The sequence below is a fragment of the Grampus griseus genome (genome assembly GCF_964374135.1).
Source record: "Grampus griseus genome assembly, chromosome: 1".
NCBI classification, from domain to species: Eukaryota; Metazoa; Chordata; class Mammalia; order Artiodactyla; family Delphinidae; genus Grampus; species Grampus griseus.
Genome location: NC_139017.1, coordinates 140,640,850 through 140,667,021, shown reverse-complemented (window position 1 = coordinate 140,667,021; position 26,172 = coordinate 140,640,850). Strand labels below are relative to the sequence as shown.

At 36.9% G+C, this 26,172-nt stretch overlaps 1 protein-coding gene across 2 annotated transcripts in view; it reads right to left on the bottom strand.

The window, feature by feature from the left end:
• EPS15 (epidermal growth factor receptor pathway substrate 15) overlaps window positions 1–26,172 on the bottom strand; it is a 164,636-nt gene that overhangs the window by 126,102 nt on the left and 12,362 nt on the right. For both annotated transcript variants that reach the window (XM_082666035.1, XM_082666034.1), the window contains exons 2-4: window positions 4,791–4,832; window positions 1,470–1,559; window positions 424–471 (exon numbers count right to left, since the gene is read on the bottom strand). In XM_082666035.1, the coding sequence (XP_082522161.1) occupies window positions 424–471; window positions 1,470–1,559; window positions 4,791–4,832 (180 nt within the window). The remainder of the gene's footprint in view (window positions 1–423; window positions 472–1,469; window positions 1,560–4,790; window positions 4,833–26,172) is intronic.

The window sequence follows — 26,172 nt, the reverse complement described above, 5'->3', positions numbered from 1 at the left end:
AAAAGCATTCAGAGAAATCACTAGCACATTCTGCCATGTAAGAATAAAGAAGCAGTCTGCAACCTAGAAGAAAGCTCTCACTAGAACCATGCTGGCACCCTATCTAAGACTTCCAGCCTCCAGAACTGTGAGCAATAAATTTATGCTGTTTACAAGCCAACCAGTTTGTGGTATTTCGTTACAGCAGCCCAAACAGACTACAACACTCCAGGAGAACTAAATGTCACCAAACTAACACTAACCTTTGGGAATTAGGTATTTTAATGCCTATTGATTGGAAATATTTTCACTGTTCTAACACTTGCCCTTGCAAAACCCTCATTTTGGTAAAAACCAATTTTTAGTTTAAAAATACAAAAAATTGCTGGCTATTTTTTATTCTGAATTACTCAAAAATTTTTCATGTCAATCTCTGAATCTTACTTGTTTGTTCAGGATACCTTTGCCATCTGTGTCAGCTAAATCCCAGATCTGAAATTTAGAAAAAAAAAAGTATCAACCTATATTTTAACAAAAATCACCTTAAAGATAAATTAAATCCCTGCAATTTACAACCTCATGCTCTTTGGTAGTCAGATTTAAGAATCACAGAATTAAAAGTGGAAAGAAACCTTAAAGATCACTTAGTGCAACCCTACACAAAGATACTAAGGTCCAGTGAGGTTAAGTGACTTACTCAAGAACATCCAAGGCATCAGGGAAAGAACTGAAGACCATATTCTAACTTCCAGTCCAATGACTTTTTTATTAACCCAGATTCCAACTCCAAGTCCAATACTCTTTCTACTAGAACATGCTACCTTGATTTTAGATCCTTATTAAGATGACATTCTTTCTTATGGGTAAGCTGAAATAGTTAATGTTTATTTGTGAATAATTAAATTATTAATAATGATTATTGTTCAGGGTTTGAATACATATCAATATCATATATAAGGATTTGCTGAAATAGTTAATGTTTATTTGTGAATAATTAAATTATTAATAATGATTATTGTTCAGGGTTTGAATACATATCAATATCATATATAAGGATTTGTAAGGAGATCAAGCCAAGAGAGGGACTTTTCCACCTCTTTGTGCTCCTTCCTAAGCCTCTCATCCCCTACTCTATTTACCACATATTAAACATAGAGACAGTTCTAATAGAGGAAGTAGGGAAAGAGCCAATTGTGAGTGGGTGGCAAGGTTCCCAGTCTGCATTGTTTCTCCCCACATCACTCAAATGTACTATTACTTCCTCATTTCATCCTACTAAAAAGTAATTTGTTTTCTAAAAATCTGAAAAACACCTTATTTTTCAAGAGGGTAAATCACTACACCAGAAATTCCCTCCACTGCATTACTGTAACTGCTTCCATGACAGTTCTAACTTCTAAGTTTTGTAATGGTTATCTTTCTGAATTTGCACCCAATTTATCTACACTAATAAATATTCATTATATCTAGTTACAATGAACAAATACTACCTTTCCAAGTATCAGGTCTGGAAGTCCTGATTTTTTCAGGAATACAGCAGCATCAGAAGCCAATACCCTTCCAGTATTGCCTGTATCAACCTGAAAAGATACAAACCATAAGCTGACAACAAACATAAAGACAAAATTATGATTATTTACCTGCCTTTCTCCCTGTAATTTGGGAACTGACTTTTTCAAAAAGGGAACAGGAATCCTTTGACTAACAAAGGCCATGGAATATTGGAGACCCATATGAGAAGAGTACCATCTAGACAGCACTGTCAATCTACAAAGTGTTTTTTTATCATGCCCATTACACACATGATAAAACTGAAGCTCAGGGAATTCCCTGGCAGTCCAGTGGCTAGGACTCAGTGCTTTCACTGCCAGGGCCCGGGTTCAATCCCTGGTCAGGGAACATAGATCCCACAAGCTACAGAGTGCAGCCAAATTAAAAAACAAAAACAAACAAGAACACACAAAAACAAAACCCTGAAGCTCAGAGGAAGTAGAACAGATTAGTGGAGTCATAACATTAATACATGTCTTCTGATTCCAAGTCTTCTATAGCTGCCATTTAAATTCCAATAAACTTAAATGGCAAAAGAGGAAAAGGGCAATAGTTCCTGGAGAGGTCTTCTGATAAATGGGAATAGTTGCACAGTTATCTGGTTTTTTTTTTCAAATATCTTTAAATAATTAACTTCTGCTTTTATACTTACTCTTAAGAAACTGCAACACTTTTTTTAAAAATCAAAGCAATATCAGTTCTAAAACCAGCAGTGACTGCATTATAAACTTAAAGAAATTTTAAAAACTGCTAAGTTCCTAAAGCACATTAAGGGAAACACATCATTTTAACTGATGGGGACTTTCCTTTAAGACAGAATGAGGTCACCAAGAACAAAAAAAACAGTTCAAAAAAAATAACGACTCTCACTTCCGTAGAGATTTCCTAAAGTTCTATTTGTAAAAGTGAAAAGTAAATTTTTAAAAGTCATGGGAATAGTAACATGATACAAGGATATTTGTGAGCTAGCTGTTTTTCCACTTTAGTTAAAAGATTGTTTGCTAAAACATATACAAAGCATTCCAGACAGACCAATCTCAGCAAAGAAGCAAAAGAGAAATACTTTCTTTCAAGTGCTAGAACATGGGATAAATCAGGCACTCAGCAAAAAGGAAAGAATTGCTCAATCCAAATTTGGGGTAACAAGGAGGTACAGAAAGGGTTGGGAACTCTGTCTCTAGAATTCTCCACAACTCCTTTTCTTTGCCTATCCCTTGACCAGGGTGGGATAAAAAAAGGAACAACTACCCCTCCATAGCCTAGAAACAGAGGCACTGAGGAGAAAGGCAAACCCAGATTAAGCTCTTATGACATATTTATGTAGTGTATTCCAATAAATAATTTTACTATCTTCCATTCTTTTGGTTATTATAATAATTAAACACAGCCATTTAGTCTTTGTCATCTACAGGCAGTTTCTGTTGTACTCTGATGCCTGCCTAAAGGCTCTGCCATAAGCTAAAGGCCACAATCTGTGTTGTTGACAAAGAAAGACAGTCTCAGAGCCTCATGGAAAGTACGATACCACATACTCTGAACTATTAACACTTCAAAATGTAGACTTTTGGATAAAGATTTCTGGGCTGACATCACTTAGACAACTTTCAGACTGTACTGGTAGACCAAGTCAAAATTCCAGGACTGCATTCTGGAAGTAGATATATCTCTTGAAAGCAGACTCCTGACCCAAGAGGCAGGGAAACAAGAATTAAGTACGCAGGGCTGAATGAAGTGTTAAGGAAAATTCAATTATGATTATTTACGTGGAATATTGTTGGTATTTTTACTATTCTATTTTCTAATGGATATGTGGAAAAGCCCTTTCTTACTCTATATCCATCCCTCAATTTAGTAGGCTCTGCTTTTGTAAACTGAATGAAAGTTTTCAGTGGTATTTGATTCTCACTGACCCTTCAGAAATCAAAAACAAATCCTTTAACTGAATGTCCTTACTTTGTATGGCCATATAGTTATCAAATAAGTTAAATAACAATTTATTCTCCTTTTTATCAGGTTATAGTTGAGTAAACCAATTGTACAAAAACAAGGCCATATTTGAGAATGATTCTCTTTTATTCAGATAGAACAAGCCGCTATTAAGGATCAGGGATTGCCTTTATGTACAACCAATGTCTACAAAGACTCCACAAGAAGACTGGCCTGCAACATGGTTTGTAAGATCCCAGTCACTCAAGCAGTAAAGCAAGGTCACTTAGCAGGCTAGAAAACTTAGCAGCCATGGGAAACCTCAAGATGAGGTAAATGCACTCAAATTTATACTGCATGTGAAATATGAAGAAGAGAATTTCTAAAGTTTGGATCCTAGCCTTAAAACAGAAGAATAAATAACAGAGGCTTTAAAAAGCACAATCTGAGATTCTTTAGAAATTTCAAGCAGAAATTAATCAGCTGGCCTTAGAAGTTGTTAAATAGTAAGTGTATGGCTTTAGATTTGCAAGTCACACAAGGAGACCTATAGTGGTTCATTAACACTTGCTGCAATATGTAGATTACCCAGTTTATTTGTATAAGGAGACCAGCCTTTTCTGTAATTATGATCACAAGGTGAAGAGATTATCAAGAAAAATGATCTGATATTTGGAAATGGGCAAATAAGACTGTCTACACTTTCAGGAGATTAGATAATCTGATCTATGGTTAGCACCTTTGACTTTCTATCAACTCGGCTACTTTACACTCTGTAGGGGTAGAGGTTAAATTATATAAACCTGATAGCCATGCAAATGATTCCTATCCATACCAATGAAATTAATTTTCTCTGATAGAGAATATAAATCTCTGTAACTCATATTCCCATTTTTACATCTCACTGGTTCTCCCAATAATTAATGAGTTGAAAAAAATCCTTGACACACGTTCATTTTATATATTTGTATGAGAGTCATGGTTTTAACTTCATGAAAATTAAACTTTAATAAGTCTTAAAAACAACATAAAAGTCATTTCTATTTAGCTTATAAATTAATTTGGATGTTTATATCTGGATGAATATATCTAATGCCACATGGATTTTTAAGATAGATATTTAAGACAATTAAGTGTTTGGGCTTAATTATCTTTCCTTCATTTTTCTGGGAGCTTGTTAAAAGCATTAATCAAAGCAGGAGATTAAAGCACAAGAAAATGAAAACAAGAAATGTCAAATTTATTCAGCTGGATGGTAATCTGCATATATACAATCAGGAGTTGAAAGTATATTTTACGTTCAATCTAAGAAGACAAAGAAACAAACATCTTACCTGTCTATAGTATTTTTCATATAGAGGATTCCCACTTGATAACTAAAATAAATAAATAATTAGAAATTAAATGCTATTCAATGACTTCTATTAATATATTTGCATTCATCCAACAGATATATGAAATAAAGATAAATACGATTAAAATATCCTTGATTTCAAAAAGTTTGGCATTGTTTCTTTCTGGGGGCAGGAAGGGAAATTGAATAAAGGCAGCCACATGGATTACCAATAATCAGGCAGACAAGAAATAAAACAAGAATTTTGAAATTATTTTTGACATCAGAACTCTTTTCCTCATGTAAAATTTTACTCAGAAACCCAACATATAACAAATTAGGGGTGAAATGATTTGGCTAAAGACGAACTGAAAAGCCCAAAGCCTTAAGCATTCATCCTCTACCCAAGTGCCCAAGGTACCTATGAATACAATTCAAAAACCACTCCAGTAAAATAATCAAATGAATACACAAACTAATGAACAAAAAGATGATATCGATATCAGTTCTGAAATGCTTGCAGGAAGGGAGTGCTATTCAATTCATACCACAGTTCAAAGGGTTCCTTGGTCAGCTGATGAACAGATATATTATCTCATCTGAAAGGCAGCTTAGGAGTATGATGTTTGAAGGCTCAGGTTCGCCTGTACATGAATGTGAAGAGTGTTCTGGAACCAGGAAGGAAGTCCAGGAAGGCTTCATAGGGTTGACATCAGTAGAGAAATTTGAGGTGTAAGGGAGAAGGGGAGAGGGTGATTCTATACAAAGGTAACAGCATGCAAAAATGCATGCAATCAACAGAAACCTCAGTTATGTTTGAAGAGAATAGTAAGGAGTTCTGAATGGTGATAAGGATTACAGATAAGATTATAAAGTGTTATAGAAGACAACTTGTTCAACTGCCATGCTAAAAGTAAAGAAAACAAGGATGGAAAAGGGGACAGATTCAAGAGCCATTAACTACCCAGTTGTTTGGTCAAACACCAGTCTACATGTTACTGTAAAGGTATTTTTTTAAGATGTGGTTAACATTTAAAGCCATAAACTTTGAGTAAAGCAGATTATCCTCTATAATGTGGGTAGGCCTCATCCAGCCAGTTGAAAGCCCTAAGAGAGAAATGACTGAGACCCCCCAAAGAAAGAAGGAATTCTGCCTCCAGAACGCCTTCAGACTCAGCTGCAACATCAACTCTTCCCTAGGTCTCCAGCCTGCCCTGCGGATTTAGGACTTGCCAGCCTCCACAATCACATGAGCCAATTCCTTAAAATCAATCAATCAGTGTGTGTGTGTGTCTGTCCTGCTGGTTCTGTTTTTCTGGAGAACCCTAATACACCTAGTCTTAGAGAGGTCCAAGCTTTTAAATGGCGGAGACTGGACTTAAATGCAGGACTGTCTCACTCTAAGCTCCATCCTCTTTCACATTACCATGCTGTTTCCCATATGCCCTGGTTTGCTCAGGACAGTACAATCTGTTGTCTCAGCATCCCATCCAGTTTACCACTTGTCTCAGATTTCTCACTTTCTTAAATGAACTATTTTTTATTAATCACTACACTAAAATAAACCAGGATGAATTTAGTACACCTCTACTATATACATCTAACTTCTGGCCAAGCTAGTAGTGTCTAAGTGCTCTAACCACTGAACAAGTGATGAAATTGTAGAGGACTAACGATAATTCCACTTTTTTCCTGACTCTTTACAGATAAAACATAACTAAAACCTTTTCAAGGACACCATGCAAAAGACTCAGTGAAAAGTATCCTCAGACACAAGCAACCATGGACAGGTAACTCCTTACATCCGTTCAAGACTGCGCAAGAAATATTTTACACTGGTGCTTCTGCTGGCTCCTGGTGCTACTGGCTGATGTGCCAGTCAGTACAGTGACACGTGCAATGACTTGCAAGATCCATCAGGCCACTAGCCAGCCAAGTAAGTGAGAAATTACAGGTTAGGCGCAAATGAAGTATGTGTGAGGAGTCAACAGTCTAAAAACTCGAGGTGGTTTTGTCATTTATTTCATGGTATAATTCTACAACTGTTTATTTATTTTGTTTGACAATCTTTTTTTCTTTTTTTAATCCAGTAAACGCTTTCAGGAACAATGAGCTAAAGAGAAGAAATTATATGTTTAATACAAAATTAAGTACTAAATTTTCATTTCTCTAGAAAATGGATAGACAGACAATTTGCATAAAAATTTTAAGGCTACTTCTATTTATCATAGAGCTATAGTGGCATCACTGTTAATGAGTTAGCTGCAAATGCCAAAATTTACAAATGTTTTCACATATCCCTGGTTTAAATTTTAAGTATAAAAATGGTATTGAAAACAAAAAAAATACTTAAACATGGCAATATGTGTTCCCTACTTGCAACCTGTCATCAGATTTTAAAGGCTGGAATCTTTGAAAGACTGACTTTATAGATCCAACTTAAGCGTCTCAGTATTGAATCTTTTTGAAAACAAGTCATCTAATGACTGGTTGCATATTGTTCAAAATCAGTGGGAAATTTTTAATCAAAGATTAAAGTTAATGAATAAAAATCCAAAAAAAAAACTTCAGCTATTGAAGCTTTTAGAAAATATCAATTATTACAAAGAAAGTTTGCCAAGACATTGAAACATATCCCTCAAAAGCAAGGGAAGTACTAAACAAATTAAATGATGAGAGTTCAAACAGAATACAAGATTTAATTTTGAAATTCTATCATTATACTTTGTAATGAATTCTAGAAGTTCCATCAAAAGTCTTCCTATTTTTAACTGGATAAATGTATATTCTGTACTGGAATGACATGAAATTACAGAGAGTCTATGATTTCACAGCAACTAAATTTAGTGGAACATGTCAAATAATCATAAATAGGGACAAATTATATGACAAGATTTGTCTTATTAAAAATTTGTCAAAGAGTACCTTTAATAGAGGCGAAAAGACAATGCCTGTGAAAATACTGGGGCTGATAAATTTACAGTTTTCAATAAGAAAAAAATTAGAATTAACAATATTCTCCATTTAGCAAAATTGTTCCTGAGGTAGCCAAGTAGTTCACAACATATAGAGTATGTTAGCAATTAAAGATAGCACTGCTGGGAATTTCCTGGTGGTCCAGTGGTTACGACTTGGTGCTTTCACTGCCGTAGGCCCGGGTTCAGTCCCTGGTCAGGAAACTAAGATCCCACAAGCCAAGCAGCATGGCCAAAATATATATATATATAGCAATGGTTACAGAGGAGAGTCAACTGTAAGGGTTAACAACTACACACCATAAAATGTAACTTTGAAAAATGCTGCAGATAATTTTATGAAAAAAATTAAAACTAGTTAAACTACATTGGAAAATAATGACATTGTTCAGAAAAGTATTACTGACACAATATTATAGACAGATATGTCTAAGAAGCTGACAAAAAATATGACTATTACCCAGAATAACTACTCTGCTTTTGTTTTTAAATATTCTCATAATCAATGTAAAGACTTTATTTTGTTGTACTATAGAACAAATGTTTTATAAAATTTTATTTTTGAAAACAGAACTATTTTACTGATCTACCAATGTAATAAAACCATTTTGATGGCCAAAAAAAAAAAGTCAAAAAACATAAAACTTTAAATATTTGTAATGTCCCTTTCATTCTCAAACATGTCCCAGTTTGAATAAAAACTTACATAGTCACCCTACTCCCAGAAAAGGGTATAAATACTTTGCTAGAGAAAGCAAATGAAATACATTCCATCAATAACAAAGAGTTATTTAAAGACAATTCAGTTGAATTTTTAGTACCCAGAAAAAAATTCATAAATAGTAAGAAATTCTGAACTCCAAACTGTATCTTATTAATCATCACATTATAGACTCACTGGTTACTACATAAATACATTTGAGAAGGCATTAGCTCACTAAGTGACTAAGTACAGCCTGTGCTAATTAACTATACTAATACGATACAGCTAAGTGAGAATGGAAAAGGCATCCAAATTGCCAATTTACTCTTCAAGTAAGATGATCAAAGAGAGTGTGTTTGGTGTATCTTGGTAAAATTGGCTTTTTTTTTCTAACTGAAATATGATCATTTTAGATTAAAGAAATCACACGTAATGAATGTGCAGAGAAAAATTTTGAGAGGCACAGCTAAAATGATAACAGTAATTATCTCTGTATAATGGAATTATAAATGATTTTTACATTCTTCTTTATACTCTTCTGTGTTCTCTGAAAATTTTTTTATAATAAGCACTTCCTACTTTTATAATTAGAATAAAACAATAAAGCTATTTTCAGTTTGGGAAAAAATGTAAAAATCCAAAATACTGACATCAGTATGCAAAGTTACATATAAATTTTTAGTAACTAAATTAATTTCTAAAGGAAAACTTTTAAACTAAAGTTATCAAAATCAAAATCTCACTTTTAAAAATTCTAACACTATTATAATTTAAAGCAATTATTCATTGGCTAGATCATAAACACCTATCAGTTGTCATAAAGTAAAATATTCATAAATGTAAGAAGAATTTCTTCTAAAGAGTCAATAGTTATTTATTACTACTCTGAAAAAAATGTTAGGTGCTTGAAAATAAGAGATGTTGGAATGCCAATATAGTTTTGTAAAAAAAAAAAACGCTCACATTTTGGTATCAGGCCTAAATTCAAAGCCCATTCCACTACTTCTTAGGTGTATGATCTTGAACAACTTATTTCGCCTCTTTGCAAAGCCTGCATCCTTATCTGTAAAGTGCTAACAACACCTATTCTTCATAGCTTTCGTATGAGTTAAATTAACTGAATTAAAGAGAGATAGCTAATTGTTCCCTAATATCCTTTACTCTCTTCTTTCTTTAGTAATAATACCCCTAAATCTTACTCGAACATGTTGGACATCTACCTAAAGCTATATTTCTCATCCTCTCTTGCAATCCCAGTTCCCCTCAATGAAATGTGAAAGGAAATAATGTGCCCAACTCCCAGGTTGTGCACCTACAGGGAAGGAGAATGCGTTCTACCTCATGGTCCTTCTTCCAGCTGTCCAGAAGGCCCATTTGGTGGTGAAACATGGAGCAGCTACCCAGACTGAGAGATGGCAAACATGGTTGAGAATAAAAGAGCAATAGAGAAAAGGGCTTAAGTCTCTGACACTATCATGAAGCTGCCATATCAGCCCTATACCACTTATCTTACTTGGACAGATACTTGAGAGAGATAAATTCTCTCTTGTTTAAGCCACTGCGATCCTAACTAATGCAGTGAAAACCAAAAAAAAAAAAAAAAGAAAGAAAAGAAAAGGGTGGCGCTGCTATTTTTATTAAGAAAAAAATCAAGTATAGCAAATTTTACTAAGGAGACTTCCCTGGTGGTCTAGTGGTTAAGACTCTTGTGCTTCCAATGCAAGGTGAGGGTTCAATCCCTGGTCGGGGAACTAAGATGCTACATGCCTGCCCCAGGGCAGAAAAAAATTTTTTTTACTAAGAAAAAAAGTTATACCATCCTAAGGTCTCATAGGTTGTATTATAATCCTCAATCATTTATTCTCCTCTTACAAGAGTATTAACAGTCCTGCCTGTTGCCATGTGACTTGTAGTGCCTCTCTGTGGATACCCTACTGTTGGCTTGGCCATGTGACTTACTTTGGCCAATGAAATATGAGAACGTTCCAGTTCCAAGTAGAAGCTTTAAGAGCTATTGTGTGTTTCCACCAGCTCTTGCTCTTTTCTCTCTGCCAAGAGAACAGTAAATCACAAATAGGGGGTGCTCCTTCGGCCTGGATCCTGAAATGAAAAAGAATCGTGGAGTAGAACCATAGCTGATTACTAGGGAACCTATAATGTGAGCAATAAACAAACCTTTGTTATTATAAGCTACTCATATTTTGGGTTGTTTCTTAGTGCAGCATAATCTAGCAAAAGTTAACACATAGGTAATCTAACACCAAAGTATACCAGGTAGTGGGGAGGGGGGAGAAAGAAGAGGTCCTGGTTATTAGGGAAATTCACAGGTTAATAAACAAGTATCAAGAGTTGCTTCACATGAAACTTTTAGTTTCATGTTAGCAGGCGTTATGTGGTGGGAGGAGGTGCTGGATTATATGACTTTGAGAGTCTATGATTCTATAGTGCACAAAATGAACTGAAGCTTTAAATAGTATCAGGCTTATTGTAAATGGTTATAGTACAATGTGGAAAAGGTAAAAATAGACAGACATCCTCTAAAACAAAATGCCAATCTTTTTCTCAGTTAATCACAAGGTCCTGTGATACAGAGAATAACCAAAGAATAAATCAATAAAGAGGGGAGTGAGTATGAATATAAAGGAGTAGCATGAAGGATCTTTGGGATGGAACAGTTCTTTATCTTAATTATGGTTATAGCTACACGAATCCACACATGAAAACACTGCATATGCACAGAACAACACATATACACACAAATAAGTATCTATAAATCTGATGACATTTGAATAAAGTGTGTGAATTGTGCCAATGTCAATTTCCTGATTTTGCTCTTGTACTATAAGAATACGAGGTGTTACAACAATTAGGGACAACTGGATGAAGGGTATATGGGACCTCTCTGTACTACTTTTTGCAACTTTCCATGAAAAGGCGGTGTCGAAGACCATGATGAAGTAGAGAGAAGGTGGCAATCACAAAAAGAATACTGTGTATAAAGGCAAACAGATACAGAAGTCTAGGTAGTGAAAAGGAGACAAAGGAATAGATTTTATTCTTTCAAATAAACCACTCAAAATCTTTTTAGTTTTAGTCTCTCTAAAAATTTAAGAAATGATTAACAACTCAGTACTAGTGAACATAAAAATAAATAAGCGTTATAAAGCACATAATTTTCTGGGTAATTTGCCATGCAAGTATATTTGACATATTCACACACAAAACTTCAGCTCTTTAGAACTCAGCCTTCTAATACTCCATTTTCAAGAGATCTGAGGAACCAGAAGGGGAACTAGTCCTACATCCTTTCAGTTCCTCCACCACCACCCCAACCACCCTGCCAATAATGGAACAGCAACTCCTATGACCAGAGTTCCAACTGAATACAACCAGCAGAGCCTGTGCTTTGACACATATGTTTACATCATGTGACCGGCTTGCAGGGAAGGAGACTAAAACCTTCCGACGACAGGATTGTGATGTCTAAAAAAGACTTGTGTATTTCACAATACAAAGGAAAACAGGGTGGAAACAAACAGTAAAAGGAAAAGACAAGAATGAAAAAATAAAGAGGAGCGACAGTGATCGACAGCAATCCAAACTGACAAAGGAAATAGCAATCAGAAGCTGTCTGGAGAGTCAAGAGCAACTCAGTAATAAAGAAACTTTAAAAAGGAGCTGGGTATAGAGGGTAGAGAAAAGCAAGTCATCTGATCAGTCCTCACTGTTAGAGCTGGTGGGGAGGAGCCCAAGAAAACACAAGCAGCCATCTGAGCAGTTCCCTTAGAGAATGAACAGTATAAACCCTAAGCTCAGTATAAATCCTAACTCATTTAATAATTTAATAATCATGTACTGAATGCCTTCTAAGTATAGAACAATAGGCTCAGATATCTGGGTTTACAAAAATCATACAGGGCTCCTGCCCTCTAAACAGCTTATATTCTAGTAAAAGTTGGAATGCTCCATTCTGCAAACATGCTAACACCTCATGCTTGTTCCATAACAAACCCTTATAAATTGATAACACAGTTAGCAGGCAAAGACCTAGGAACACTCTAAGAACAGTATTCTAAAGAAAGCTTTCAAACTCTGAATACAAGAATACATTTGCTTTGGAGATTATCAGAATTGAAAGATTAAAGGGACTTTAAGTAGACAGAAGAATTTCAAAAGACAGTACAGCTGTATACTACTGAAAAACAATGGGTGTAAAGAGACCATACCAGCAACTCAAAGCAACAATGGACTAGCTTTTGTTAAATCCAATTCAACCTGACCAAAAATCTGGGTGGCAAAGTGTCAAAGAATGAATACAAAGACTAGTTTTGGTCTCTCATCAGAAGACAGTGAGTCCTACATAAGTCATTCTAGCCAGCCCAAAATAAACAGAAATCACTGGGAGAAGCATTATTTTTAAGCATGAATAATATGTGGATTTATAAAAATTCAAATAAGGAACAAGTGAAACAAAATAACCACTTCCTGCATTTTACAGCACTTTACCTTTTTTTAATATTTATTTTTAATTTATTTATTTTTGGCTGCGCTGGGTCTTAGCTGCGGCAGGTGGGATCCTAGTTGTGGCATGCGAACTCTTAGTTGCAGCATGCATACAGGATCTGCTTCCCCAACCAGGGATCGAACCCAGGTCCCCTGCATTGGGAGCTTGGAGTCTTATCCACTGGACCACCAGGGAAGTCCCTACTTTTCACAAAGGACATTCACAACCTCATCTCTCATGTCCTTTTTTTTTTTTTTTTTTTTTAGCGGTACGCGGGCCTCTCACTGTTGTGGCCTCTCCCGCTGCGGAGCACAGGCTCCGGACGCGCAGGCTCAGCGGCCATGGCCCACGGGCCCAGCCGCTCCGCGGCACACGGGATCTTCCCAGACCGGGGCACGAACCCGTGTCCCCTGCATCGGCAGGCAGACTCTCAACCACTGCGCCACCAGGGAAGCCCCTCTCATGTCCTTTTTCTACACATCTGGGCAACCAGATGATCACATCAATTCCCATGGTTCAAATACTACACTTATGTTGATGAATATCGATTGATATCTTTAGTTCTGACCTCTTCTCTGAACTCAACTTACGTACTATCTACTTTACATCTCCACTTGGATGTCTCCCAGACATCTAACAGAACTTGTATTTTTTTTCCTCCAAAAATCTATTCCTCTCCCACCACCAACTATGTAGGTACACAAGCCAAATACCTAAGAGTCAGCATATCCCTCATTCTCAATTTTCAATCTATCATATGCAAATGCTATCAACTCTAATTCCAAAACATATGTTGAACTCATCCACCTCTCTCTATATCGTAGTTCATATCTCATCTTGACTATTAGAACCTTTAATCCATCCTCTCTGCTTTTATTCTTTTCTCTCTATTCTCTCTACACAGATTGCAGAGTATATGTAAATATAAATAAGAATATAACATTCTTCCGTTTAAACCCCCCAATGGCTTCTCATTTGACAAAAAATTAAATCCAAACTCCTTGATGTGGCTTTGAGTCCCTGCATTATCCAGCCTCTGCTTGCCTCTCCAGACTCACTTAAGGCCACTAACTTCACTGTGATATTTCAGTTCTTCTAAAAGAGCTCTGTCCCAATTCAGTCTTTTCACATGTCATTCTCTGTTCCTGAAAAGCACAGGTGGTGTCTTCATTTTCTTTAGGACTCAGCTTAAATGTTACCCACTCAGAGACTTTTTTGGATCATCATAAAGTAGGCTGTTTTTTAAATTTTCTACTTCAGCCTTGCTTGTTTCCTTCAGAGACCTGTTACAACTTGTTTTCATTTTGTCTGTTTGCTTTCTTCTTGTTGTTGCCCTCACTATAATATTTGTTCCATGAGAGCAGAAAATCACATCTATCTTGCTCACCATCAAATCTGCAATACCTACAGCCCTCAAAAACTATGAGTTGAATAAATGATCATTAGTGAAATTCCTTCTTACAGTAAATTCTCAAATATTGCTGGGAGTATAAATTAATTGATTCAACATTTATTGACAACCTATTACTTGCAAAGATTGAGACAGGCACAGTGATGAATTATACATTCCTTGCTCTCAAGGGCTTTACCAGTTTAGCACAGAAGTAAGCAAGTCCCTTTTTCCTCAACCTCTTCTGAGAATGTTCCCTCCACCTCCCTACGTGAAATAACAGCTCGTCCTCTCCTGAAGAGAAAGGCTGACAGTCTTTTCTCAGAATGTTACCTCCAACCCCCTGCTCTAAATGAAATAATCTCTCACCTCCCTTGAAGCCCTCTCAAATGGCTGCTGTCCAGTTTTAACCTCCTGCCTATCTCAGGTTCTAGAAATGGGATTAAAGCCCTCTTTGCTCACCTGTACAGCTTGTTCATATTATCTGTTTTAAAAACAAAGAAAAAATAAAGCTTTACTCTTCTGAGGCTCTTCTCTTTTCAGCAAAATTACTGTCTCCCTTTCCTTATCACTGTTATATTTTAACCTCCTGGTCTCTCTACTTCACTCATCTAAGGCTTTGGCACATGGCTCATTGTCTTCCTCTCCACCCTAAACCTCCATCAAACTGAATGACTTCACCACGGATTTGGACAACCCATCCAACAACCTGGCTACTTACTTCCTTGACGTCCTTAACACCAGTGGTCTCTCCAAAACAGAGTTATACAATGGACCACCAACGTGGATATATTACGGCCCAGTCATCCTGTTACTCTCATAGTAACATCACTCCTGGCCCTTTTACCGTTATCCAAAACTGCTCTATATCTCAAACCACTATTTCAAGCATCTTGTTCTCCAACCATAACCTTCTCTTTCAAGTTATCATCCTTTGACCTTTATAAGGCCTCTTATCCATGGAGCCTTTTATTTCGACTGTGATCCATCAGAGCGGACCGTCTCTTTGCTTTACTTTCCTCATTCAGTTTATATTTTACGGTGCATCATATCAATAAGCCTCTTGTCATTAACCTAAATTCCCTTGTTCCTCTTTTAGAACACACCAGGATAGCAAAACTCCAAACCTGGATGAACCCAACTATCCTCCTTCTTTAAGGCTGCCGCTAAAAAAGTCACTCAACAGGACACACTGGCTTAACCATAAATTCGTGATCACTGTGTTAGTTTGCTAGGGCTACCATAAAAAGGTACCACAAACAGTGGCTCTGGAGAACAGAAATTTATTGTCTCACGGTCTGGAGGCCAGAAGTCCAAAAACAAGATGCTGGCAGGGCCACGCTCCCTCTGAAGGTACTAGGGAAGGATCTGCTCCAGTCTTCTCTCCTATTTCTGGTAGTTCCTTGGTATGTGACAGCTTAACTCCAATCTCCACATGACATTCTCCCTGTGTGTGTGTCTGTGTCCAAATTTCTCCTTTTGATGTGGACATCAGTGATTTTGGATTAGCAGCCCACCCTGCTCCAGTATGACCTCATCTTAACTAATTATATCTATAACAACTGTATTTCCAAATAAAGTCACATTCTGAGGTACTGGGAGGTTAGGACTTCAACATATAAATTGGGGGAGGGGGGACATAATTCAACCTGTAACAGTCAGTAACCTCAAATTTTTCTGCCAAACCTACTCTTTTTTTTTTTTTTTTTTGCGGTACGTGGGCCTCTCACTGTTGTGGCCTCTCCCATTGTGGAGCACAGGCTCCGGACGCGCAGGCTCAGCGGCCATGGCTCACGGACCCAGCCGCTCCACGGCATGTGGGATCTTCCCAGACCAGGGCACGAACCCGTGTCCCCTGCATCGGCAGGCGGACTCTCAACCACTACGCCACCAGGGAAGCCCCAAACCTACTCTTCAACCCACTTTCCATAACAACTATTCCAAGTAGAAATGTGACTTGAGTCCAATCAGAGAAAATCACAGTTCTTTTGTGGGAGCTACCATAAAAGAGGCTCTCTTTTCCAACAGATTTGGAGTTATAAAGTATACAAACCTGAAGTTTTAGTGCTCATTTTACTGCTATAATGGGAAAGCCTATCTGAGACTGGAGACAAGATATGAAGGAAAAACTGAGTAGTGGTATCACTGTGATGCTAACACATCTGAAGCCAGCTCTACTCCTGGAACTATCGATTACATAAACTAACATACTTCGTTTCCACTTAAGACAGTTAGAACTGCCATTTCCTATTACTTGCAAGAAAAAGTTCTGACGTAAGAATGAATAAAACTGGCTGATAAAGTGAGTTTTATACTTCTTGACTGGTACTTGGAGCCATATAGACCCAACCAAAGAATATAAACCAACAGAAATGTTTGCTATTTCAATTCTTTTCATATTATAGACCTAACATTTTCAAAAATATATCCACACAACCTTTTTTATCTCAAGTGTAATTTGAAGTAAACACCATTTCCTAAATAAATCAATTTCTTAAAATGAATTGAGAAAACATTTTTTTCCATGTTTATTAGTTGTTCCATTTCTCCCTTCCAAAACAGAAAAGAATTTTCATCAATGTAATAACTTACATAATATGAGAGGGCAAATCCTCAGAGATTACTGTTGACACCCAATTGAGCGGGATGATTAATAGGCCAGAACTAATCATATGATTTGTTAAGTTGACCTGTGCTAGCTGAAGGTAAACAAGCATGCTGAAATTTAATACAGACAAATGAAGAGTAGATTAGATAGGGAAAAAATATAAGCTTTGCACAAATGACACAAAGAAAATTTTCAGTTAATGGAGTTCCAAGAGACACAAAAGAATCAGTAATGAAATGTTGCTTTTAAAAAAGGCAAGTTAAATTATAAATTATGAACTTAAATACACTACATTTTAAAATCATATATACATAAACGTCATCATTTTACAGCTTCATAGTAAATAACATATATTGAATCCTTTTTGAGCATTTCCTATACACCAGGTACTAGTCTTAACCACTTTACCCATTGAGTCCATTTATCCTGACAAGGCACATACTATTATATCCATTTTACAGATGAGGAAAATGAGACATCAATAAGTTAAGTAGCTGACTCAAATTCCCATACCTATTTAAGAGTTGCCACCAGCATTCAAATCCAAGAAGTCTGATTGCAGGACTTTTGCTCTTAATTCTTAGGTTTGTTGCCTTTATTATCAATGTTTTTACCTTTACCATCATTTTACTAGCATCTTTCATATGCTAGTAAATGCTATGTATCATCTGAACCTCCATAACAGAGAGGTATTACCATATTTTCCAATTCTAAAACACCTTTAGTTGTAAGGGCCACCTTCTATTTAACACAACTTAATAGCAAAATAAAGATAATTTAATAGAATAATTTTTTATTATTAACCCACAATTGCATACATTTATCCACCATTTTCCCTGTAGTATCACTATTGCACACATTTACCCACCATTTTCCCTCTTAATTAAACATTAAGTCAAAGCAATGTTTTGCAGTTTTCATTGTACAAGCCTTTCTCCCTCCTTGATTAAATTTATTCTTAAGTATTTTATTCTTTTTGATGGTACTATAAATGGAATTGTTTTCTTAATTTCCTTTCTGAATTGTTTACTTCTAGTGTAGAAAAATACGGCTATGTGTTGATTTTGTATTCTGCAACTTTGCTAAGTTTGTTTGTCAGATCTAAAAGTGTGTTTGTGGAATCTTTAGGATTTTCTTCATATAAAAAAACATAACAGTATGGAGGCCCCTCAAAAAATTAAAAATAGAACTGCCATATGATCCATCAATCCCACTTCTTGGTGTTTATCCAAAAGAATTAATATTGGGTTATCAAAGAACCCATGTTCCAGAGATCTGCTATACAACACTGTGGTTATAGTTAACAACACTGTACTATACACTTAAAATTTTGTTAAGGGGGTAGACCTCATGTTATTTACCACAATAATTTTTTTTAATCATGTTATTGACAAACAAATAATTTTACTTCTCCCTTTCTAATTTGAATGCCTTTTGTTTCTTTTTCTTGCCTAACTGCTCTGGCTAGAACTTCCTCTACTATGTTGAAAAGAAGTGGAAAAAGCAGGCATCCTCATCTTGCTCCTGATCATAGGGGAAAAGTTTTTAATCTTTCACCATTCAGTATGATGCTAGCTGTGGGTTTTTCATACATGAACTTTATCATGTTGAGGAAGTTCCCTTCTATTTCTAGTTAACTGAATACTTTAATCATGAAAGGGTGCTGAATTTTGTCAATGCATTTTCTGCATCAAGATAATCACAATTTTTTCCTTCATTCTATTAAAGTGGTGTATTGACCGACTTTCATATGATGAACCATCTTTGCAAGTGTTTCATTGTTTTTTCCTGGAAATAAACTGAAAAGCCAGGAAATATAAAGCATTTTTTTTCAGCCAAATTGAACCTTTGACTGAGAAATACTGTCAGCTTACCTATAACATAATGTGAAAAGATCTGCTGCATTTCAATCCACAGTTTAGTAAAATACTAGCAGTGTGTTACCTTCACCTATACACATTCCACCAATCTGTTATTTGGCCTACTTAGCAAACTCCTCTTTTAAATACTGCTCTGGGGGTTGTCTACTAATCATTCATGCAGACTCCGTAGAGAATTACCTCGACCAGAATCTGCAATTGCTTAACGTCTATCTGAAAGATAATAGGAACAAGAATTTCTACAGTGGAATTGGAAGAAGGGATAATTTTAGCACATGCGTACGGAGATAATACTCATCCAGTCTGTTAAAGACCTAAATGTAAGGCCAGACACTATAAAACTCTTAGAGGAAAACATAGGCAGAACACTCTATGACATAAATCACAGCAAGATCCTTTTTGACCCACCTCCTAGAGAAATGGAAATAAAAACAAAAATAAACAAATGGGACCTAATGAAACTTAAAACCTTTTACACAACAAAGAAAACCATAAACTATATGAAAAGACAACCCTCAGAATGGGAGAAAATATTTGCAAACAAAGCAACTGACAAAGGATTAATCTCCAAAATATTCAAGCAGCTCATGCAGCTCAACATCAAAAAAACAAACAACCCAATCCAAAAATGGGCAGAAGACCTAAATAGACATTTCTCCAAAGAAGACATACATATGGCCAACCAACACGTGAAAAGATGCTCAACATCACTAATCATTAGAGAAATGCAAATCAAAACCACACTGAGGTATCATACATGGTCAGAATGGCCATCATCAAAAAATCTAGAAACAATAAATGCTGGAGAGGGTGTGGAGAAAAGGGAACACTCCTGCACTGTTGGTGGGAATGTAAATTGATACAGCCACTATGGAGAACAGTATGGAGATTCTTTAAAAAAACTAAAAATAAAACTACCATATGACCCAGCAATCCCACTACTGGGCACGTACCCTGAGAAAACCATAATTCAAAAAGAGACATGTACCACAATGTTCACTGCAGCACAATTTACAATAGCCAGGACATGGAAACAACCTAAATGTCCATTAACAGATGAATGGATAAAGAAGATGTGGCACATATACACGATGGAATATTACTCCGCCATGAAAAGGAACGAAATTGAGTTATTTGTAGTGAAGTGGATGGACCTACAGTCTGTCATACAGAGTGAAGGAAGTCAGAAAGAGAAAAACAAATACCGTATGCTAACACATATATATGGAATCTAGAAAAATGCTACTGATGAACCTAGTGGTAGGGCAGGAATAAAGATGCAGACATTGAGAACGGACTTGAGCACACAGCAGGGGAAAGGGAGGCTGGGACGTAGTGAGAGAGGAGCACTGACATATATATACTACCAAACATAAAACAGATAGCTAGTGGGAAGCAGCTGCATGGCACAGGGAGATCAGCTCGGTGCTTTGTGACCTCCTAGAGGGGTGGGATAGGGAGGGTGGGAGGGAGGCTAAAGAGTGAGGGAATATGCGGATATATGTATGCATATAGCTGATTCACTTTTTTGTACAGCAGAAAGTAACACAACATTGTAAAGCAATTATACTCCAATAAAGATACATTTAAAAAAATACTCATCCAGTCTGAATTTCAAGTATTCTGTATAATTATTGGACCATATGTCTCAATTTCTAGTTAAGAAAATGTAACTCTATTTGGAGCACTTACATGAACATTGGTGCTGCTGAGGGAAAGCAGTTAGGAGGGTTAAGAATATCTAATATGATCTATTTTGCTTAAAGCTCCTAGTTCAGGGTCTATTGGAATATTATACAAATATGGTTTATGCTATATAGTCTACGTGATTCAGTAGAAGACTCAATGTATTAGCATACTAACATATCACTCATTCAAACAATTCCTGATATGTTACTATACTAGACGCTTCTGATACAGAGATGAACAAACAGAACAACTTCTTTGCCCTCCTGGACCTTAGTCTTAAGATAGAGGAAAAAAAGAGAGAAATTATAACACAATGGCTAAATACAAACATGTATTTGATGCACTAAAAGCTGACTGCCAGACAAACAAAAAAGTATTCAAATAAATTGTACTTACTATCATTATTACCAGGCAGAAACAAGTACAGAGAGAAATATACTGAGGAAATAAGAAGGCAAGAAACTTGGTTGTTCATTCATTACTCATTCACTTAGACATCTATTGTACATCTATACGCCTAGATACTGGGAATAATAAAATTAGTATCAATAAGAAACCATCATCCCTGACATTGAGAACTCAGTCCAGTGGGAAAAAAAGACAGTAACAATTCATTGTAATAAGTACATCAAGAGGGAGCAAACACAGTTGCTATGGCATCAGTGACACCTAAGGGAGACATATGAAGCAAAGTCATGTCTGAATTACTTCATAACAAACTAAGAAAAAGCTGAGGAAGTCACTTACAAGTGACACCTAAACTAAACCATAAAGGAACCAATCAAGCAACTGCAAAGAGCACTCCTATCTCAAGGCTCTTGTACTTGCTGCTCCCTCTACCTGGAACATCCCCACAGATATTCATTCATATGTCTCACTTCTTATTTCATTCAGATCTCTGATCAAATGTAACATCCTCATAGAGGCCTTTCTGACCACCCTATCTAAAGTGCCACCTTATGGCACTCTCTTCCCTAATCCTGTTCTATTGTTCTTCCTAGCTCTTATCACTATCTGACATATTTATTATCTATTTGTTTCTATTGGTCTCCCTGACTAGAAACATTAACCCATGGGGCCAGTGACTTGTCTTGCTCACTATGTAATGCCATAATACGGACACCAGTGCTTTGCAGATAGTAGATACTGAGTATTTGTCAAATGAATGAAGCAAAGGAAAGGAATGAATTTCAGGTACAGCAAGAAACATATAGCAGAAAGTTATGACAAATGGACCATGGCTGGGTGCTCTTAACCAATAATAATTGTAATTGCAAGTATTTATATTTATTAAGGACTTACTATGGACCAGGCACTATTCTCAGCACTTGTATTATCTCATCTAACTTTCACAATTCTATGGACACTCTTACACCTTACATATGAAGACTCTTAAACACAAAGAGATTAAATGACTTACCCAAATTCACACAGCTATCAAACGGCAGAACTAGAATTTCAAGCCATGCAGAACAATGCCAGAGCTCACTCTTTTAACCACTGCCCCAACACACAGGAAACTGACAACCTCTCTGGGTTGTTTCCATGGAAGAAAGGGAAGGAGGGAGGGAATACCTACTATAAGCAGTCTTTGTGAATATTACATGCTTCATATATTTAAAACCCTATATGTATTACTCATTAGTAGCATTATTAGTTTTTTAAAATATGAACAACATTTACCATGCAAAAAGCTAAGTAATTCGTCATCCCTTGCACTTCTGATTCTGATTCAGAATAGGACCGGGCTGAGGTCTAAGAATTTACATTTCTAAGAAGTTCTCAGGTGACACTGATAGTACAGGACCACTCTCAAGAAACCCTGAGCTACATAACCAAAATGTGAATTAAACCCCTTTCAAATAATACTAGATTTCCTAAACAATCAATGGCTGAACTAGGCACCTTCAAAGTACTGAAAAAATAAATAAATAAGGGCTTCCCTGGTGGCGCAGTGGTTGAGAGTCTGCCTGCTGATGCAGGGGACACGGGTTCGTGCCCCGGTCCGGGGGGGATCCCGCGTGCCGCGGAGCGGCTGGGCCCGTGGGCCATAGCTGCTGGGCCCGCGCGCCCGGAGCCTGTGCTCCGCGGCGGGAGAGGCCACAACAGTGAGAGGCCCGCGTACCGCAAAAAAAATAATAAAAATAAAATAAATAAATACATACACACACACACACACACACACACACACACACACACACACACACACACACACACACACACACACACACACACACACACGTATGCTTTCTCCCAAAAGTCAGGAACAAGACAATAATGTTCACTCTCGACACTTCTATGCAACATCATACTGGAGGTTCTAGCCAGGGAAATTAGACAAGAACAAGAAATAAAAGGCACCCAGACTGGAAAAGAGGAGGTAAAACTATCTCTATTCACAGATGACATGCTCTAATATATAAAAATTCCCAAGGAATCTACTAAAAAACTATTAGAACTAACAAATGAGTTCAGGAAAGTTGCAAAATACAAAGATAATATACAAAAATTATTTGTATTTTTATATACTTGTAATATACAATGTAAAAATGCAATTAAGAAATCAATTCCATTCAAATAAGAATAAGTCAAAAAGAACATAATATTTAAGAATAAATTTAACAAAGAAGTACAAAACTCATACTCTAAAAAGTACAAGACATTGTTGAACAAAATTATATATATAAATGGAAAAAAATCCCATGTTCATGGGTCAGAAGACTTAACATTGTTAAGATAGCATTACTCCCACTAATCACAAAGTCAGTGCAATCTCTATGAGAATTCCAAATGACTTCTTTGTAGAAACTGGCAAGCTGATTCTAAAATTCATAAGGAATTGCAAGAAACATGGAATAGCCAAACATTCATGAAAAAGAAAAACAAAGTTAAAGGACTAGCACTTTCCAATTTCAAAACTTACTATAAAGCAACTGTAATCAAGACAGTGCTATACTACACATGGAGAGACATACAGATCAACGTTATAGAATTAAGAGTCCAGAAATAAACTCACGCATCTATGGCCAAATGATTTTTACAAGATCATTCAATGTGGAAAGAATAGTCTTTTCAATAAATGGTGCTGTGACAATCGTATATCCATGCAAAAGAATGTATTACCTTACATCATATACAAAAATTAACTTAAAACAGATCAAAGACCTAAGTGTAAAAGCTAAACTTATAAAACCCTTAGAAGAAAACATAGGGATAAATCTTCATGACTTGAGATTTGCCAAGGGATTCTTAAATATCACACAAAAAGCACAAGTAACAAAAGAAAAAAAAATAACTTCGGGTCATAAATTTTGAAGTTTTGTACATCAAAGGACATTATCAAGAGAGTAAAAAACAATCCACAGAATGGGAGAAAATATTTGCATACCACCTATCTCATTAGGAACTTTTATCTAGAATATATAAAGAACTCTCACAACTCAATAATAAAAAGACAAACAATGGGCAAAGGATGAGAATGGACATTTTTCCAGAGGAGATACACAAATGGCTGACAAGCATATGAAAAGGTGCTGGACATCATTCGTCATCAGGGAAATGCAAATCAAAACCACAATGAGATACTATTCTACACCCACTAGGATGGCCAGAATTGAACAATCAGATAGTAACAATTATTTGAGAGGATGTGGAGAAATCCTCATCCTCACACACTGCTGGTGGGAATATAAAATGGTACAGCTGCTTTGGAAATAGTCTGTCAGTTCCTCAAGCAATTAAACATAGAATTACTACATGACCTGATATATCCAGCAGAAATGAAAACACGTATCCACACAAAAACTTATACATGAATGTTTATAGCAGGATTATTTATAATAGCCAAAAGGTGGAAACAACCTAAATGCCCATCAATGGATAAACAAAATGTGGTTTAACAATAAAACTGAGTATTATTCGGCCATAAAAAGCAATGAAGTACTGATACTTGTTACACTTGGATAAACTTCAAAAACATTATGTTAAGTGAAAGAATCCAGCAACAAGAGTCCACGTATTATGTGATTACATTCATACAAAGTCCAGAATAGGAAAATCTATTGAGACAGAAAGTAGATTAGTGGTTGCTTAGGGCTGGGGGAAGCATGGAGGAGAAGGGATGATACCTAAAGGGTAAGAGATTACTTTTTCACGTGATACAAATGCTCTAATATTGACCGTGGTGATGGCTGCACACGACTATAAACAGACTAAAAACCACTGAATTGTACATTTTAAATGGATAAATTGTATAATATGTGAATCGTACATCAATATGGCTGTTTAAAAAGTAATTTTTTTTTTAATTTTAAAGAAATAGGACTTCCCTGGTAGCGCAGTGGTTAAGAATCCGCCTGCCAATGCAGGGGACAGGGGTTCGACCCCTGGTCCGGGAAGATCCCACATGCCACAGAGCAACTACGCCCATGAGCCACAACACTGAGCCTGTGCTCTAAAGCCTGTGAGCCACAACTACTGAGCCCACGCACCACAACTACTGAAGCCCGAGCGCCCTAAAGCCCACGCACCACAACTACTGAGCCCACGCACCACAACTACTGAAGCCCACGCACTACAGGGCCCGCGTGACTCAACTACTGAGCCCGTGTACCACAACTACTTAAGCCTGCGCACCTAGAGCCCATGCTCCGCCACAAGAGAAGCCACCGCAACGAGAAGCCCGCACACTGCAATGAAGAGTAGCTCCTACTCGCCACAACTAGAGAAAGCCCACGCTCAGCAACGAAGACCCAACGCAGCCAAAGAAAAAATAAAAAGAATGAAATAATAGGGCAGGAAGCTCAAAGAACATCTCTTAACAACTAAACAATTTTTAAACATTTTATAAATTCAGTACCTCTAGTAATTTTATTACAAGTACTTGAGGATTGGAGCTTCCCTGGTGGCACAGTGGTTAAGAATCCGCCTGCCAATACAGGGGACACGGGTTCGAGCCTTGGTCCAGGAAGATCCCACATGCTGCAGAGCAACTAAGCCTGTGCATCACAACTACTGAGCCTGTGCTCTAGAGCCTGCAAGCCAAAACTACTGAGCCCGCGTGCTGCAACTACTGAAGCCCGCGTGCCCAGAGCCCGTGCCCCGCAACAAAAGAAGCTACCGCAATGAGAAGCCCGTGCAGCACAATGAAGAGTAGCCCCCACTCACCGCAACTAGAGAAAGCCCACGCGCAGCAACCAAGACCCAACGCAACCAAAAACAAATTAAAATATATTTTTAAAGTATTAAAAAAATAAATAAAAGTAGTTGATATGGCTCATATTTCTAAATGCAGATATAGTTCAAAAGATAATTAATGTTTTTGGTTAGGTTAAAGGAAAATAAGTTTTGTTTACCTCAATCTGTAAACACTAGTACTCGTAAAATGTCTGTACTAAAGTAAGAAAGAAAGTAGCTGTAAAAAGCTATGAGGGGGCTTCCCTGGTTGCGCAGTGGTTGGCAGTCCACCTGCCGATGCAGGGGACACGGGTTCGGGCCCCGGTCCGGGAAGATCCCACATGCCGCGGAGCGGCTGGGCCCGTAAGCCATGGTCGCTGAGCCTGCGCGTACGGAGCCTGTGCTCCGCGGCAAGAGAGGCCACAACAGTGAGAGGTCGCGAATCAAAAAAAAAAAAAA